Source organism: Blennius ocellaris (genome assembly GCF_963422515.1).
Source record: "Blennius ocellaris genome assembly, chromosome: 7".
Taxonomy (NCBI): domain Eukaryota; kingdom Metazoa; phylum Chordata; class Actinopteri; order Blenniiformes; family Blenniidae; genus Blennius; species Blennius ocellaris.
In genome coordinates, this window is record NC_137656.1 from 1604678 (window position 1) to 1622853 (window position 18176).

The following is an 18176-nucleotide window of genomic DNA, read 5'->3' on the forward strand; positions in this document are numbered from 1 at the left end:
TTTGGTCCATGGGACCTCATGTCTGCATGGATGTGCTTAATATTTACACAATTCTTGCGATGTTTATTTTAACGGCAGTGTGTTTCCGCTTTGCTTCAGCGAAATATCTCCTATTGACCGTCGGTAATGTGGATTTATGCGTGACAGACTGTTTTTGAATAAACACAGATCAGCACACACACAATAAGTTTCATGAGTCACATTGAGTGGATTTTATTTGTCAAAAACAAATTATATTGTAGGATAGTAGTGCTGTAAAGGTAATATTTGAGCTCATTAAGCTCCCCTTTGAGTGTTTTTAAAAGCGTTACACAAATAAAATGTGCTATTATTATTATTTTCTTTTTTCTATCTATTTTTCTCTTTCTTTGTGTTGCTTTGTATGAGATTTAATTGCACGATTGGATGTAATGGTAAACCTTTACCTGGGAGCTAAAATATAAATTCATACATGTATATCCTATGTGTCCTATAAAGGGTTAACCTTGTTTATTACCTGGCTCCTCAGGATGTTTCTCACATTTTTATAGTTCACTGATGTTGCACAATCAGACCAATTTCAAAACAATCGATGAATTTACTCAGGCTGTAAAAACAACGTGTCTGACCAATATTATGTGTCATTTTTTTCACTGCACCTCCAAATACCTTATTATGGCTTTGCAGCCAATGTGAAGTTATGTCTGTTCTCTGGACGCCTTTGTCGCTAGATCTTTCATCATGAACGACAAACAAACAAACAAATGAATCAATAAAAACAGAAATAATCAAATGAATACATTTATGAATTAGTCATAATAATGATAAATCTTCACATAACACTCTACCTCAAAAGAGACATTGTGTACATGTCACTTTACTGTTTATATGATTATATGGTGTATATATTTTTAAATCTTTAAATAGTTATTTTTAATATATTGTTACATGCCTTTTTGCACTGTGGGTCCGAGAGGACTGAAATTTCATCTGTGCTGTATGTCATGCATATTAGCACACGTGACAATAAAGCTGACTTTGACTTTGATCATTATTATTAACCTCTGTTATTAATACACAAACCTTTGTTAATTAATTGTTAATTAGGTGTTAATCCATCTCAAAATTTTTAAATGAACTCTTATGATTACTATTGAATATAATAATAACAGTAAGTCGGTATTTGTTTGTGTCGGATTAACACCTTTGTTAATTAATTGTTAATTAGGTGTTAATCCATCTTCGCATAATTATTATTAACCTCTATTATTAATACACAAACCTTTGTTAATTAATTGTTAATTAGGTGTTAATCCATCTCAAAATTTTAAAACGAAATGCTATTATGTTTACTATTGAATATAATAATAAGAACAATAAGTAGGTATTTATTTGCGTCTCTCCGTCTTTATAACTGTTTCCCAATATAATTGTCTCACAATAGAAGCTTTATGTAAATAAATAAATGGAGTAACGTATGTGAAGTAACGCAATAGTTACTGCGAGTACCAGAAAGAAGCGCGACACTGCGTCTTTTTCCTTTTTTTTTTTTTCCTGTAAGTGCGCAGCGGTTCCGGCGGCAGGTTCTGTCCGGTCCCGTGTTTCTCAAAAAAAAAAAAAAAAAAAAAAATTCGTCTCGGTTTTGGTAATAATCCCAGGTTGCCGCGCGTGTCCCGGTGCCGGACGGTTGTGTGTGTGTTTTTATTTTTATTTTTATTTTTTTTTGTTTGCGGGGCGTTGCGGGGCGCCGCGCGGCGGCTCTGGCGGGCTGATTCGGAAGACCTACTTTGAGAGGCGGAGCTCGCGGCTCGTCGCGCCTAATGAAAGGAGCGCGTCCGCGGCGCTGTGCGGTGACTTCCTCGCTGCTCGGAGACATTGTGTGGAGAGCAGCACGTTGTTGGCTCGTGCACGCTGAACTTTACGGCGAAGCGAACCTCTCCTCTCATCGGGGGAAAACCACGCGCAAAGCGACCCGCTTCTTCCTCCCAGACGTCTGTAAGTCACCCTGCTCGCGGAAAACATGTCGGCGTCGGCGGCGAAAGTGAGTAAAAAGGAGCTGAACTCGAACCACGACGGAGCGGACGAGACCTCCGGTAAGGGGAATGGCGGCCTCCGCTCAGCGCCATTTTCACGCTCTCCTCTTGTTTGTGTTGTTTCGGGCTTCTTTTTGTGGGGAGTGAGGGGGGGAATTAATGTCGGTGATAAGTCGGGCGAAATGTTTCGAGCGAAGTCTCCCGGAGAGGGGTTCTTTTGTGGGGGGTTTTTGTTGGTGGCGGGAGCAGCTGCGCGGTGTGGCGGGTTAGCGGAGCGGCTAGCCGCGGTTAGCACGCCGCCGCGCTCTCCAGCATTGTTCACGCCGGCTCCGAGGCCGTGCTAGCCGCTTAGCATCCCCCCAGCGTGGCCGCTCCGGTCAAGCCTTCCTGAAGTTTGAGTTCCATGTGTTGGACGCGGGGACCGACCGGGTTTTTTTTACCGGGCGGTACTGGGGAACGTGGCCCGGCTCCATCGAGATTTTTTTTCGGGGAGATTCCGCGGTTTTTTTGGGGACAAGTTTTGACTTTACTACTGAATGTGCGCTAACGTTAGCCGTTAGCTCGTGTTGTTGTTGTAATGTTATCTAACGTATTGTTTTGGTCCGAATAAGAAGCTCGGAGCCGCTCGCCTCGGCTCGGCTCCCTCCCCCGGGGTGGAGGACCGTGTGTTCCCGGGGCTGCGTGCGACGGCGAGCGGTGCCCGGCTGCTCTCCGTCCCGGATCGGGGAGGGGGGTGGGGGGGGTGTCTCTGTGGTGCCCTACATTCGTACCACGCGGCCCGGCGGGCAGCAGCCGGCAGCGAGCCGCCGGAGCACCGCACACCGGGTCCACTTTCCCCGCACGCATGGCTCCACAAACCCGGGAGGAAGCGGCGTTTTAATGCCCCGCACACCGGTGGAGCCGCCACAATACTTAAATCCCAAGTTTTGTTTCGATCACAGCGATTTGTGGGGATACGTTGGAACTGCTGCTCCGATAAAATCAATTAGATGTTTTTAGCTTTTTTCCGTTTCCCACCTTCACTCTTTCCTCAACTAATTTCGCCCCTTGTTGGATATCAAATCAAACTTTGTTCCTAATTTTGTAAACTTTGTTTTCACAGAGAAAGAGCAGCAAGAAGCCATTGAACACATCGACGAGGTTCAAAATGAAATTGACAGGTAAGAAGAGAAAAAATAATTAATGAAGTTGTGCCTTTTGTGTGTAAAGATTGAATTGGAGCTGCGACTATTGTGGTAAGACCTCAGCCCTTGTTGGGGGAAACTGAGGACACCCCTGGATGCTCAGGGAAAACATGCAAACTACACACAAGAGTATTGACTTTAGTCCACGATGATCTTGCTCAGGAGTATTAACCACTACACTACATACTTGATCAAACAAAATTAGTCCCTTTTTTGTTTTTTTCCCCCGTGGATGTTAAATTTAGTTCAAACAAGTTTGCGTCTGTTGTTGGAATTCTTAACTTGAGTTTCTATTGCGTCCGTCTCCCCTCAGGTTGAACGAACAGGCCAGCGAGGAGATTCTCAAAGTAGAACAGAAATACAACAAACTCCGTCAGCCGTTCTTTCAGAAGAGGTCGGAACTGATCGCCAAAATCCCCAACTTCTGGGTCACCACGTTCGTCAACCATCCACAGGGTAAGCCGGTGAACAGGAGGTTGTGGGGGGAGGAGGAGAGGGGGGGGGGGGGGGGTGTTGGTTTGTGGCTGACATCTTGTCTCTTGCAGTATCTGCTCTACTCGGGGAGGAAGATGAAGAAGCGCTTCATTACCTGAGCCGGGTGGAGGTGACAGAGTTTGAAGATATCAAGTCAGGCTACAGAATAGATTTTGTAAGTATTGTTCTACACACACACACACACACACACACACACACACACACACACACACGTAGAGTTTCGAGCTGTTTGTACGTGTTCTTACTTGTTCTTTTTGTCACACTTTTTTATAGTATTTTGATGAAAATCCGTACTTTGAAAACAAAGTACTTTCCAAAGAGTTCCATCTGAATGAAAGTGGAGACCCATCCTCAAAGTCGACGGAAATCAAATGGAAGTCAGGAAAGGTGCGTTCCGTCCCCGTCTGCAGCTCTTCCAATGACTTCATGTTCACGTCCGCCGCCGCCAGAGTTTCTCCAGATCCAAACACCGGCTGTGTGTTTTTGCAGGACCTGACCAAGCGCTCCAGCCAGACACAGAACAAAGCGGGCAGGAAGAGGCAACATGAAGAACCGGAGAGCTTCTTCACCTGGTTCACCGACCACGCCGACGCCGGTGCCGACGAGCTCGGCGAGGTCATCAAGGACGACATCTGGCCGAACCCCCTGCAGTACTACCTGGTACGTCCACCACCCCCCCCCCCCCCCCACACACACACACAGCGAGGAGCAGCCAGATACATTCCCTCTTCACTGCTTTGTGAAGGTCCCCGATATGGACGACGAGGAGGGCGAAGGAGACGACGACGAAGAGGACGAGGAGGGCCTTGAGGACATCGACGAGGAGGGAGATGAAGATGGAGAGGATGACGATGACGACGAAGGAGAGGACGGAGAGGTACCGTCAACTGTTTGAATAAACGTGACGATGGCGGGGGGTTTGTTTTGTTTTTTGTTTTCTGACGGATGTTTGTGTTTCAGGACGAAGAAGGAGAAGATGAGTAAGAAATAACATCTATCAAGACCCTCAAACTTCTATTCCCTGTTTGGTTTTTTTCACTCATGTTTGGGAGCAAAGGTTTTCTTTACCCCCCCTCCTCCTCCTCCTCCTCTCTCTCTCTTTTTTTCTAAATAATTCTTTAAAAAAAAATGTGTGCTTCATTTTTCCATTCTGAAGCTTCTTCACCTGTTGGTGCCATGTCATGTTTTCCTTTGACTCATCAAGGCCAATGGCACTTTGCCCTTTTCCCCAAAATCCAAATTGATAAAAAAAAACGACAAAAAAAAGAACAAAAAAAAACAGATAGCTTCATAAGTAGAGTTTAAAGATGGTTCACACAGAATTCCTCCTCCTGTTCAAGGTTGCGTGATGATTTCACTGAAGCCATGGTGTAGTGACCTAGCGCTAGCAGACCTCAACATTTCTTACTTTTTCCCCCCTCCTTTTTCATTTGGGACGTCGCACCCTTGAAGTTATTTTCATCACGCGGTTCAGGAGTACCGGCTCATTCCTTTGACTTGTAATGTTTAGGGGGAGGGGGGGGTGGGGATAAGCTGAGGGGGGGTGGGGTGGGGCAGGGCAGGAGTATGCTGGGGTTTTGTGTGTGTTGGGGGGGAAGAGTGGTTATTTTGACGCCATTTCTATGGGATTTTTTTTTTGTTTTGTTCCATTGTATTGTTTTACAGATCCATGCAATTTGAAATGACATTTTTAATAAAGAATAAAATGGAGAAAAAAAAAACAACCTGCTTGTAAATTTTGGCCCCTGGCTTCCTGAGTGAAAAAAACGATCTGGACGACTTCACCTTTCCTTCTCCTGGGGAAAGATGCCGTTTCAAATTAAAGGTGTACAACTTACTTTGTTACAATAATAAAACTTGCTGTGTACACACGTGTGGGAGTCTTCGAGCGGGTGCATAGATGTTTATTTAAAAATACACTCGTCGGGTCGCAGCGAAGGCACCTTCGGAGAACGGATCTAAAAAAGTCGTCAGCTTCTGAAGGATTTCGGTATGATCAGCAGGCTTGAAGCAAAGTCTTCCGGCAGAAGCCGCGGGGCGATCAAAGCCACAAAGGTTCGCTCCGACGCCTCGAACTCGTCTTTTGAGATGGTTTCTGGCCAGTCGCTTGGCTGGAAGGCCCAACCTGTACAGAGTTTTAAGAGCTGGTTAAGAGAAGTGATCAACACACTTCCTGGTACAGAAGATTGTGTTTGATAAACCCAAGGTTGAGATGAGCTTCACATTTAAAATGATAAAACCGCTATAGTTTCTTCACTTAACATGGACAGACTTGCCCCACACTTTTGTTTTATGAAGAATTCACCTTACAGAAAATGCTTTGATCTCGTGAAGATCAGAACACCAGTTCAAATGTAGCACTTGTTTTACATGGTAGAAATTTCAGGTGGTGTTTCTGGAAAGTACCAGGTACACAAACTGTTGAAAGTGTGGATCTAATTTTCTTCATATACTTTAACCTTACTCCCTTGATGGGGATGTTCGAATATTTCCCGGGGGGTACTGTGGGGTACAGAGGGGGTAGAGGGTGCCCAGTTTGACCCACCGAGGTGAACGTGACACCGGGGACAGGTGGCCACGCTCCACGAGAAGCCCCGGAACCAGGAGAAGTGTCCCTCCGCGGGCCAGTGCGGGGTGACGTCCGCCCTCCTGAAGGTGAGCGCCTCGAAGCGGTATCCCTGGGGGTTCTCCAGCAGCTGCACGGTGACCCTGCGCCCGCCGAGCAGCGTGTCGTTGCGGGTGGAGAGCGCCAGCTCGCTGGGCACGAAGCGGACGTCCGCCCCGGAGGCCAGCTCGTGTCCGCACGCGCGGCACAGGATGAGGGGGTCGCTGCTCACTGCGCCCGGCCGAGGGCCCGCACACGGCTCTCCGGGCCGGAAGGCGGCAAACAGCAGCAGGGCGAAGGGGAGGCCGCGTACGGAGGATGTCGGCAGCCGCCGGAGGGGGCTTCTCCGTGGGCTCCTCCGCGGGCCGCACATCGTCCCGCCGCAAGCGGAAGGCTAACCGGGGGTTAGCTCCTGTTAGCACCGCGCGGGGCTCCAGGAGCGACGGCTGCCCGCTAAATATCCACCAAAACGAAAATGGATCGGATGCAGATATGTGCTACATCTCCAATATTACTGGAACGTCGACGTTTCCCCTCCAGAACGTTGAAAATGATAAATTTTATAAATTCGGGAGCTAACGGGCTAACAACCGGAAGTGCCGTCGACAGAGACAGGAAGTGGAAACCCGTCAAACCAGTGACATTGCAATCCAGTTACAGTCCAGTCAAACTAGTTCCACTATAATGTAGTTACTTTAGTCACGCTTCAGTTACGCTACACACACAATAATCTACGTACATTATACTCAAACTAGTTGCACTACAGTTACTCTATAGTCAGTTACACTACAGTCAAACTAGTTACACAATAATCTAGTTACATTATACTCAAACTAGTTACACTACAGTTACTCTATAGTCAGTTACACTACAGTCAAACTAGTTACACAATAATCTAGTTACATTATACTCAATCTAGTTACACTACAGCTATACTCTATAGTCAGTTACACTGCAGCCAAACTAAAGTTACTTTGGAGTCAAACTACAGTTACATTATACTCAAAACTGCAGCGAAGCTAAAGTTGCACGGCAGTTACACTTCAGTAAAACTAGTTATACTGCAGCCAAACTAGAGTTACATTACAGTCAAACAGGCTACTTTAGAGTCAAACTACAGCGAAACTAAAGTTACACTACAGTCAAACGACAATCACTTTGCAGACAAATTAGTTAATAAAACAGTTTCTTCTTCTTCTTGAATCCATCAATTTCACATTTTTGGACGCCACAAAATTCAAATATATGCTGCCAATGGAATATATGGTTTTACAGTCTTTTGTATCAATATATTATTATTACAAATGTCATTGTGTTAAAATTGTACCTATTTATAAAACAATAAACTAAAGATGTTTAAAAGCAGATGTTTTCTTCATGTCTTTGTACCTTTTCTGCAATATTTTAACTAGTTTTCTCCACTCTAGATCATATTGGACGTTTGTGGTTGTTGCTGTTATTTAAAAAACAATAACTGAGATTTCATGTTAGAGGTGGTGGAAGTGAATCAGAAATCGTTTTTATAACTCCTGTGATGGAATGACGAGTTCTCCACATCGTCCCAACAGAGGAATAATAAGGTATATCTTCACTGGACGGCCCATAATTCATACATATTTAAAGCTGATTTCCCGCTGAATGACGGTTCAGCCCGAGGCAGTTTCGTCATATTTGAATAATTTAACCTGTTGCTGCCTCCCGTGTGTCCATAAATGTGAAGCACATGCTTCATCATGTTTTATAGCCTTCAGAGTACTTCAACGTCGCAGATATACACACGAGCGTACAGCTCATGCGTCTACCGCCTCTCCACCGAGGAAAGACGACTTACTGAAGGTTAGAAAAACACAAAACCTGAGGCCTTGGTTTTGTTCTGGACAACATTGTCTACCAACTTTGAAATTGTTTTTGACCAGGGGGTTATTTCAATCTTTTTTGAGTTTGAAGTGTTATTATCAAATGGGGTGAAAGTAACTAAAAATTACCTTCATGCTGAATCCTCACAATGGAGGATTAACACAATTTTTTTTTTTAAATACTGATGAGCTGACCATAGAAATTATTGTACTTTTCATACATTATCATACTATCATACTATTATATTATCATACTTTTCATACATTTTATACATCCATACAGTATTGTTATATTTCCCATACATTTTCATACTTTACTATTCATGTATTCATACATTATTTTACTTTATTATGTCTATGAAGCTGACAAAGAGAAGAGTGAGACTTTATTTTTTTTCGGATTTTCCTGAACGCACCACGGCCAGCGACTCCGGTCCGTCGTTGCCACTAGCAACGCATACTCTCGACCCGTGTCCACCAATCACAGCACGGCATTCTGCCAAACGGACCAATCAGGAGCGTCGTCCCTGCGTCCGAACCACCGCTCGCTCCCGAGACGAAAGTACAGATTTAATGTCGCAAAGTCGCCCTTTAACTGGGATTTCAGAGGCGAATTTCACACCTCGTTGAAGAATGAAGACCAGACTCTCACCGCCGCCCGTTCACGTACACGTACCGGAGACCACACCGGTACACGTCCACATGAGAAGGAGCCCCAGCCGCACGAGCCAGGTCGGTCGGTGGACTGCATGCTGCTCTCAGTTCTGTCCCTGCGGTCCGGGAGGAGGTTTGTAGTTTCTCTTCTCTTATTTCCCTCCTCCGTTGCAGCAGAACGTGAAGAAACCTGTGGACGTGAAGGTGCAGAAGCCCTGGATCCCCCCCGGGAGACTCTCCTGCAGGAGGGATGCGGGTGCCCGCAGGGACCAGGTGAGCTTCACCTGGTAGATGAGTCAGGAGCCCTGCTGCTGCTCCGCGGATACTCGGATACTCTGATACTCGGATACTCTGTCACACGCTGAATGATTGTTGATCCGTCATCAAACAGCACGCGACACCTCTGTACAAACCGCTTGTGTCCACAAATCCAGCTTTTCCTTTAATTTCCTCCATTTGAATATCGGATCACAGGAGCTGCCTTCAGAATCTGCTGTGTCTGTGTGAGCTGCACTGGCTCCGCCCACACAGCAGAGCTGCTAAATTGTGGGACGGGTCAAAGGGAGGGTCGACCTTGGATTGAGATTCGAAGTAGCAGGTTATTGTGTGTGTGTGTGTGTGTGTGTGTGTGTGTGTGTGTGTGTGTGTGTGTGTGTGTGTGTGTGTGTGTGTGTGTGTGTGTGTGTGTTGAACAGACGAGCAGAGAGCAGCGTCACGCCACAGAGAGAGACGCCGGACGTCCACGTGATGAAGAGGAGCAGGAGGAAGAGCTGAGCGCAGTGTCCAGAAACCTCCGCGTCCTCCTCGACGAGCAGGAGAAGAAGTAGGACACGGCCTCGGTGTTTTTACTTGTGGATCAACGCCGCAAAGCTTTTAGAACTTTTAGAACTCGTCCGTAACAAACTCCTCTATATCTCGCGGGAATACCGCAGGAACACGAAGAAGAAGGGGGAAATAAAGTGTTATAAGGGGTTTACAGGTCTTATCCAATCACACTCCCAATGTCTGTCCTCCTGTAGGTGTGACCAAATAACCAGAAAACACCTCACTGTTCATTTAAGAACCACGATCCAGTTCAGTGTCACCTGTGAGTGAGCGCGTGAATTATTTATTCCATAGGCGGTTTCTCTGATTAACACTGTGATAATTCAGTCTTCGTATCTGTTCACGCAGAGATTTACTCTCTAAATGACAGTTTTTGGTCTAATAAAAGTTTAAATATGTACTGAAGTGTAATCATACCAGCATCTCAGTCAAATGTTGGAACACAGTGACCGGAGACAGACCGTCCAGCCAAAAGTCTTTCCTTAAAGTCCGAGTGAAATGTAAAACACTACTTTGCAAAAAAACAATAGTTGGGCTACTACTCCTAAGGTTCCTCCGACTCCGCCCCACCACTGTTGTCGCACAACAAAGTTATTTGAATTTTGAATCTCCAGCCGACGAAGTCGGGGGGAATCCTTCTTCGTGGGCGTGACGTCAGGAGTTGTGCAGATCTCCATCTGTTGTGTTTATATCGGCTTGTTTCCCTCTTAAATATCCAAGTTTTTACAGTGTTTTGAAGTTATAGTCGGCGTTTTATGAGCCTTGACGAAAGATTGAGCCTGGAAGAGACCGAGAGAGGAGAAAAGGAGCACGGGCGGCAGGAGCGGCTAGCTGCTAGCTCGCGCGGCTAGCGGGAGCTGTAGCTCAAGCGGCTAGTAGCCGATCAAGTAATACCTGGACTCATCTCCAGTGATTCCGCGCAGTCAGAAAAGCGCTTCGACAGTTAGCATAAAAATGTCTCCAGAAGTGACAGCCAGAGTGTTTTGGAGGTCGAGTTTTCATTTCACGAGGACTTTAAACTACAAAACAAAGCTTCCCTCCCATCAGACGCTCGTCTCCTGACATCAGTGTGACACGTCTGAAAACTCCCTGCTGCTGAATCCCACAGAAAAGCACTGACTCTTTCACCTCCGCGGCTCCAGGAGCAGATTTTAGCGCAAACATCTGGCGTTGGACGAGTCTGAGTTAGACTCCGACCGCCTGAACGCTAGTCCAGGTAGATTGGTTCTGTTGGGACTCTGGACGTTCCAGATGTTAGAACACCGGGACTCCCAGCGGCGATTTGTCTTCCATCTCCAATGGGACATTGGTGTCAGGGCCTCTGTGTCTGTCCCTCTTGCAGGACGGACCCCCAGGGGGACCCCGGACAGACGGACGCGCTCCTGAGGGCGCTGGTGGAGGCGGAAATCGACGGCGTGGCGGTGGCCAACCAGCTGGCCAGCCTCAAACAGTCGGTCGACGGCATCGCCAAGGTGACTTTCGTGAAAAGCTCGTTTAAAAAAAGGGGGAGTGTAAATCCTGCTGACCTTGCTTCCCTACCAGGAGCGGCGGCCGGCGCCGTCACTGGCGCATCAGCAGCACCTGCTGCTGGAGAAGATCGCCATGTTTGACAGGACCAATCGGAGCCTCCGAGAGCTCCTGAGAGGGTGGAGCGGGCGGCAGGTAGGAGGCGGGGCAGGGGGCGGGGCGGGGCTTAGTGCAGGGAGGAGGAGGAGGAGCCGGCGGCCAGGATTTCACCCTGTGCTCGTGTGTTCACAGAGGGAATCCCTGCTGTGGTCCGAGCAGCGGGACGTCGTCAAGAAGAGGCTGGTGCACAGTGAAGCAGAGAACATGGTGAGCACCTCCTCCTCCTCCTCCTCCTCCTCCTCCTCCTGCCCGCAGTCACCCGAGGGTCTGTTCTCCTCTTGCAGCGACTCTCCATCAAACTGTCCGTCAAAGAGAAAGAGGCGTCGCGGCTCACCGAGCGCCTGGACCTGGAAAAGGTTTGAAAAATGGATTCTACTCGTTTCCTGTTCGCTTCCAGCAAAGAAGCATTGGGCACCCACTAGTGGGGGAGCAGTGCCATTGCAGGGGGCACTGGGAGCATAATGGACAAGTTTCTGATTAGATCTCGTGAAGAAGCAAAGCAGAAGACGGAGCATTGGCAAAAAAAAAGAAGGAGAAGAAGAAACAGTTACACGTAAACTAGATAGAGAGTAAACTTAGTTAAAAGAGGAAGTCGTTGACTTCATAGCAGGGCGGCGCAATTAACCAAATTTTAATCACGATTATGATTTTGGCTCCAGACAACCAGACGAGGGAACTCCAAACTTTACTCCCCATTTCAACCACACTTCTCAGTAGCTCTTTTCTTTTCTCTCTTCCTCTCCAACACGAGTGTAACACCAAAATACTTCCGACCGGAAACCCCGTCTCTCTACAAAATAAAGTTCCCCGCCACCCCGCAGTAACTGAGTGAATTATGACCTTTACTGACCGCAAAGTATTTATGTTGGACTTATTTATTGAAGTATATCGATCTCTTATGTCTTGTTTTCAAAAGATTGAGTGCAGTACAACAATTAAGTTTTTTACTACAACATTACAAGATTCTTTTATATATTTAACAGGAGAGTCTTTTTCTGTTTAAACAGGTTCAATAAATGCCGTTTCAAATTCAAAGACATGATTGTGTAAATAAGATAAGAAAATGTTATTTAAAGTTTCATTCTGCGCAGGAAAATGTGGAGACGACTCAGGAGCTCTCGAGGGTCCTGGAGGAAACCCGCCGACACCTGGAGTCTCAGCTGAGCCGAGCTGAAGCCGAGAAGCTTCATCTGTCTGCTCAGATTCAGGTACACATGTGGTGAAGGAGGATTCCGCCTGATCCACCGAACGAGGTTTTCAAACAAGGGAAATACACACTTCGTAGTACTTCTCATACGTGTGAGGGCCTTATCAGGTACTGGTGTTGGAACTCTCACGGTCTGTATGGTGAAGCACATCAGTGCATCGGTGAATGTGGCGTGTGCAGGGCATGCAGCGGCGCCTGGAGCAGCAGCAGGAGGAGCTGCGCGTTCTGCAGGAGGAGCTGCAGACGGCGAGGCTGCAGAAGGAGCAGGAGGAGCAGGAGGAGCAGGAGGAGCAGGGCACCGTGGACCGGCTCTCCCAGGAGGTCACGCAAGCTGAGGAGACTGTGAGGCAGCTCAAACAACAACTGCAGGAGAAGGTTAGTGGGAGAGCTGAAACACATCAGTGAAAAGAGCTGAAACACATCAGGGAAAAGAGCTGAAACACATCAGTGAAAAGAGCTGAAACACATCAGTGAAAAGAGGTGAAACACGTCAGTGAAAAGAGCTGAAACACATCAGTCAAAAGAGGTGAAACACATCAGTGAAAATAGGTGAAACACATCAGTTAAAAGAGGTGAAACACATCAGTGAAAAGAGGTGAAACACATCAGTGAAAAGAGCTGAAACACATCAGTGAAAAGAGCTGAAACACATCAGTGAAAAGAGCTGAAACACAGTCAAAAGAGGTGAAACACATCAGTGAAAAGAGGTTAAACACATCAGTGAAAATAGGTGAAACACATCAGCTAAAACAGCTGAAATACATCAGTTAAAAGAGGTGAAACACATCAGTTAAAAGAGCTGAAACACATCAGTTAAAAGAGGTGAACCTCATCAGTTAAAAGAGGTGAAACATATCAGTTAAAAGAAATGAAACACATCAGTTAAAACAGCTGAAATACATCAGTTAAAAGAGGTGAAACACATCAGTTAAAAGAGCTGAAACACATCAGTTAAAAGAGGTGAACCTCATCAGTTAAAAGAGGTGAAACACATCAGTTCAAAGAAATGAAACACATCAGTCAAAAGAGGTGAAAGACGTGAAACACATCAGTCAAAAGAGGTGAAACACATCAGTTAAAAAAGGTGAAACATCATTTCAATCAGTACACCAATTCTCATCCAACATATTTGTGCTTCAATTGTGTTTGTGTGTGTGTGTGTGTGTGTGTGTGTGTGTGTGTGTGTGTGTGTGTGTGTGTGTGTGTGTGTGTGTGTGTCAGGAGTCTCAGCTGTCCCAGGCTCTCTCCTCGTCCTCTGATTGGTGCCTGCGTCACTCGTCTGAAGCAGCTGCTCGGGGACAACTGGAGGAGCAAATCTCTGTCCTCCGACTGTAAGTGAACACAACACACACACACACACACACACACACACACACACACACACACACACACACACACACACACACACCGTGTCTCCCTCCTTCCTCCCAGGCAGCTGACGGAGCTGAACTCTTCTCTTCGCTCCGCCGAAGAGACGATCCGGGTGGAGAGGGAGGAGCTCCGGGACCAGGTCCAGACCCTGGGCTCTGAGAACGGCTCCATGAAGCTGGACCGACAGAGACTGCAGGTACACACACACACACACACAGTGTCGTCATGGCGACGGCGTCCAGAGACCCAAGACGTTTTTGCGACCCCCCCCCCCCCCCCCCCCCCCCCAGGTGGCGCTGTCGTCCGGGGAGGCGGAGCTGCGAGGAGTTCAGGCTGAAGCTCGTCACCTCAAGTCGTCCGTCAGGAAATACGAGTCCCTGGTGGCCAAATACCAGAAGAAGGTAGTCGCTCCTACCGACACAGCTCTATGACCACGCTCTTTTCTAAAACCTCCACCGACTTAAACTTTTTAAACTGTAAGAAAAATTTAAAAAAATCTTTAATTTTGTCATATATTTAGAATTTTTTTTAAAAATTATTATTAAAACTTTTTAAAATGACTTTTATCAAGATGGGAAACCCTTCGACTCTCTTCAGACCCAGCAGGGGTCCGATCGGGACGTTATACCCGGAGCAGCAGATAGAAAGTTAATCTCCCACATTATAAGTATACTATTACTATTGATATTATTATTATTACTGATTTGTATATATATATATATTGTTATTGTTATTTTATTGCTACCATATTGTTATTGTTATTTTATTGCTACCATTATTAGTAGTACTAAACACGAGTATTATACATTATTACACATTGTTATCTGTATTATTGTTATTATTATTATATAATTCCTACTTCTAATGGCTCTGCCACTGCACCTTACTATTTATTTATCTTGCTTTTATCTCCTGCTTATTTCTAAGTGCCCATGTTCCGTTCTGTGTTTTACTTTATGTCTTATACCCAGATATTTTTATTTCTTACTTTTATTAATATTTTATTGTATTTTATAATATTCGTATGTACCAGATTGCTGCAACAAAACAATTTCCCTTCAGGGATGAATAAAGTAATTATCTATCTATCATCTATCTATTATCTATCTATCTACATAACAAGTTGACAAGGCTGCATTTTCTGCCATAACAATGTTTACTGCTAAAAAATGAGCTTCAAACCGAAAGAAATTAAAAGTTTTACACCAGGAGGTTTTGTTAAGAGGAAATTATTGTGGAATTCTACTTGGTTTTTGAGATGTGGTAAAAAAAACCAACATATTCAACTTAGTGTTGTGAAATCGGATGAGAACTTATGAACATAAAAGGAGGTTTTTTGGTGTTTTTTGTCAGCTGCAGGAGGCCCGCCGGCTCTCCGAGGAGCAGCGGGGGAAGCTGGAGGAGGCGCAGCTCGGCCTGCAGGCGGAGAAGGAGCAGCTGAGGAAGGAGCTGCTGGAGCGGCTGAGGAGGACGGAGGAGCAGCTGCAGGAGGCCCAGCAGGAGGCGCAGAGGAGGAACGTGGAGAACTCCTCCGCCCTGGCCCACGTCAGGCACCAGGTACCGTCTGGGCCGCGAGCCTGAACCTCCTGGGAGAGGCTTCTTCTAATCATCGCAAGTTAAGAAATAAAAACAAAAATCAGATCCCAAAAATATCAAAAAAAAAAAAATGTAATTCATTCATGTGACATTTAATACATTTGGTGCAATCACTCACACATCCAAGATTCTTTATGTTAAAAAATAAATACATGAATAAATAAATAGATAAATATTCAAATAAAAAATAAATAGATAAATGGGCAAATGAATAAATAAGTAAATGATGAATATTTAAATAAATACATAAATAAATAAATGGACAAATGAATGAATAAATAAATGATAAATATTCAAATAAATACATAAACAAATGAATAAATATTAAAATAAATGAATAAATAGATAAACGGACAAATAAATAAATGATAAATATTCAAATAAATACATAAATAAATAAATGAATAAATATTCAAATGAATACATAAATAAATAAATGATAAATATTCAAATAAACACATAAATAAATGTATAAATGAATAAATATTCAAATAAATACATAAATAAATAGATAAATGGACACATGAATAAATAAATTATAAATATTCAAATAAATACATAAATAAATAAATGTATAAATGAATAAATATTCAAATAAATAGATAAATGGACAAATAAATGATAAATATTCAAATAAATAAATATAGATAAATGGACAAATGAATGAATAAATAAATCATAAATATTCAAATAAATAAATGTATCAATGAATAAATAAACAAATGGATAAATATTCAAATAAATACATATTTGTCCACAAATTCACCTTCTCACTTTGGCTCTGACGCCAGTAACTCTCCGCTCCATCGCCTGGACGTGTGGACTCTTCACTTAAAACGTCTCAGAAATCGTAAAAAAAAAGAAGAAGAGAGGAATCGAAACACCACGGTGTGGAGAACCGCTGACGTTCTCCGCCCGGGTTCCCCTGCAGGTGGAGCAGCAGGGGGCGGAGCTGGAGACGTTCCAGAGCCGGAGGCTGCTGCTGCACGAGGAGAACGAGGCGCTCAAGGGGAGAATCCTCAACCTGGAGAGGTAAGACGGAACCGGGTTGACGTGGCACCGGAACCCGGGCCCCCGCCGGTGGCTCACGTCTCCTCCACCCCCCCCTCCCCCCCCCACCCTGGATGCAGGGAGCTGGAGGCCGCGACGCTGCAGAGGAAGGAGCTGTCGCAGGCGGTGCTGCTGAAGGACGCCAGCGTCCAGAACTTCCAGCAGCAGCTGGACGAGAAGAGCAGAGAGTGTAGCGTGGTGTCGGGGCAGCTGCAGCACGCCGTGGACGACGCCCAGAGACAGGTCTGGACCCCCCCATATACCCCACCACACAGCCCTGGACGCTGGACTGGGCGTCAAGCTCTCCCTGTGTGTGTGTTGCAGGCGGACAGCAGCATGCAGAGGGTTTTCCACAGGGAGAGAGAGTCTCAGTCCAAAGCCTTGGACCTGCAGAACCAGCTGAGCCGGGCCCGGACCGACCTCAACCAGCTGCAGCGGAGCAAGGAGGAGGTGGGTTCATCCTCACACCCAGACCTGGAACCTGGACCCCCCCATTTCTCATGTGTGTGTGTGTGTGTGTGTGTGTGTGTTCAGATGGAGCGGCGCTTCCGCTCCCAGCTGCAGAACCTGAAGGAGCGTCTGGAGCAGTCGGACTCCACAAACCGCAGCCTGCAGCACTACGTCCACTTCCTGAAGACGTCCTACGGAAACGTGTTCGGAGACTCCTTCACCTGACGCTGCTCCTCCTCCTCCTCCTCCTACATTGCAGTTTTTTCACTCTGCTCAAATAAATCGTTTTTTGGTTTTTTTTTAAACTTACGACTCGTGTCTGACAACAAACACGAACAAGCCGTTGGATTTAATCCCTCACTTTGTTTAATCCTGTCAAAATTTTACACTGAAACACATGTTGATTTCCAGAAAAGTTCACTGAGATGCATTATAATTTGAATATATTCAGCGTCTGGGGTGGAAAAGGGCAGTTATGTAACACCTCTGCAACCAAACACTTCAAATATTCTATACATTCTTTAAAACTTACTTTATTAATGATAGACATGATATTGTAATGCTGGAAACCATTAAAAAAAGGCGGATCATGAGAAATGAGAAATTTGGAAGATTAAACAACAATGAGATAACATTTTATCAATAGTATTTATGCTTTTCGGGCCCAACGAAAAACAGAACAAAAAACTTTCCAGAGGCTTACTACAAATGAAAAGCAGCTCACTGTGTTAACAGAAGACGGAAATAGGAGATATAAGGAAAAGAAAGAACAAAAGATAAAGAAATAAAAGTGAAAGCAAAAGCGGGAAAAAGGGTGAAATCGAATTTTTTGCAGTTTTCAGATTCCTTCTCTTGTGATAAATGTTTACAGTATTTCAGATTCTTCAAGCTGCCTGGAGGATGGTTATTACAACAAAATGGTTAAAACTAATCTGTAAGTGGACGAATGGATTGATATTACTGATATTTATGACTTTTAAGTTGGAAAGAAGTACATTTTCCACAAGACAACGATCTTTTATCAAACCCCAAGTTGTATGTTTCCTTTTCTCATATTCTTCCCCTATTTATTCTTAAAGTATTCCTTTTATTTTAATATCACAAAGGCGCAAACCAACATTTCAATTCTAGTAAATAAGAGTTAAAATCTGTCGTATTACTATAGCGGTCAGTCGGAGCAACGTTACTGCGCATGCGCAACTCACCGCCGCTCCAAACAAACATGGCGGCTCTGCAGCGGTATGA

General features: G+C 45.1%; 3 protein-coding genes across 3 annotated transcripts; 2 read left to right on the forward strand and 1 right to left on the reverse strand.

The window, feature by feature from the left end:
• Positions 1-1797: 1797 nt before the first annotated feature.
• seta (SET nuclear proto-oncogene a) lies at positions 1798-5202 on the forward strand. The gene is made up of 8 exons (XM_080499084.1): positions 1798-2072; positions 3115-3172; positions 3510-3652; positions 3742-3845; positions 3965-4078; positions 4181-4351; positions 4437-4568; positions 4652-5202. Exons 1-8 carry the CDS (start codon positions 2000-2002, stop codon positions 4673-4675), a joined length of 819 nt encoding a protein of 272 aa, XP_080355210.1. The 5' UTR covers positions 1798-1999; the 3' UTR covers positions 4676-5202.
• A 377-nt stretch (positions 5203-5579) lies between these two features.
• Positions 5580-6933, reverse strand: LOC308132117 (uncharacterized protein). Its single transcript, XM_080499086.1, has 2 exons — positions 6237-6933; positions 5580-5816 (listed from the first exon to the last, which is right to left on the reverse strand). Exons 1-2 carry the CDS (start codon positions 6667-6669, stop codon positions 5662-5664), a joined length of 588 nt encoding a protein of 195 aa, XP_080355212.1. The 5' UTR covers positions 6670-6933; the 3' UTR covers positions 5580-5661.
• Positions 6934-8785: 1852 nt separating this feature from the next.
• Positions 8786-17198, forward strand: LOC308132737 (outer dense fiber protein 2-like; the record flags this gene model as incomplete). The annotated part of the gene is made up of 17 exons (XM_080499918.1): positions 8786-8884; positions 8981-9079; positions 9502-9629; positions 10974-11103; positions 11174-11293; positions 11390-11464; positions 11542-11613; positions 12349-12465; positions 12645-12839; positions 13686-13795; positions 13896-14031; positions 14126-14236; positions 15189-15392; positions 16363-16463; positions 16562-16724; positions 16806-16931; positions 17016-17198. 17 exons carry the CDS (start codon positions 8786-8788, stop codon positions 17154-17156), a joined length of 2127 nt encoding a protein of 708 aa, XP_080356044.1. The 3' UTR covers positions 17157-17198.
• Between the last annotated feature and the right edge of the window lie 978 nt (positions 17199-18176).

Coding starts and splice junctions, on each gene's coding strand:
- seta (XM_080499084.1), top strand. CDS start 2,000: ATGTCGGCGTCGGCGGCGAAAGTGAGTAAAAAGGAGCTGAACTCGAAC. Junction 4,079..4,180: donor TCAAATGGAAGTCAGGAAAG/GTGCGTTCCGTC, acceptor GTGTTTTTGCAG/GACCTGACCAAGCGCTCCAG. Junction 4,569..4,651: donor ACGAAGGAGAGGACGGAGAG/GTACCGTCAACT, acceptor TTTGTGTTTCAG/GACGAAGAAGGAGAAGATGA.
- LOC308132117 (XM_080499086.1), bottom strand. CDS start 6,669: ATGTGCGGCCCGCGGAGGAGCCCACGGAGAAGCCCCCTCCGGCGGCTG. Junction 5,817..6,236: donor CCGGTGTCACGTTCACCTCG/GTGGGTCAAACT, acceptor AACTCTGTACAG/GTTGGGCCTTCCAGCCAAGC.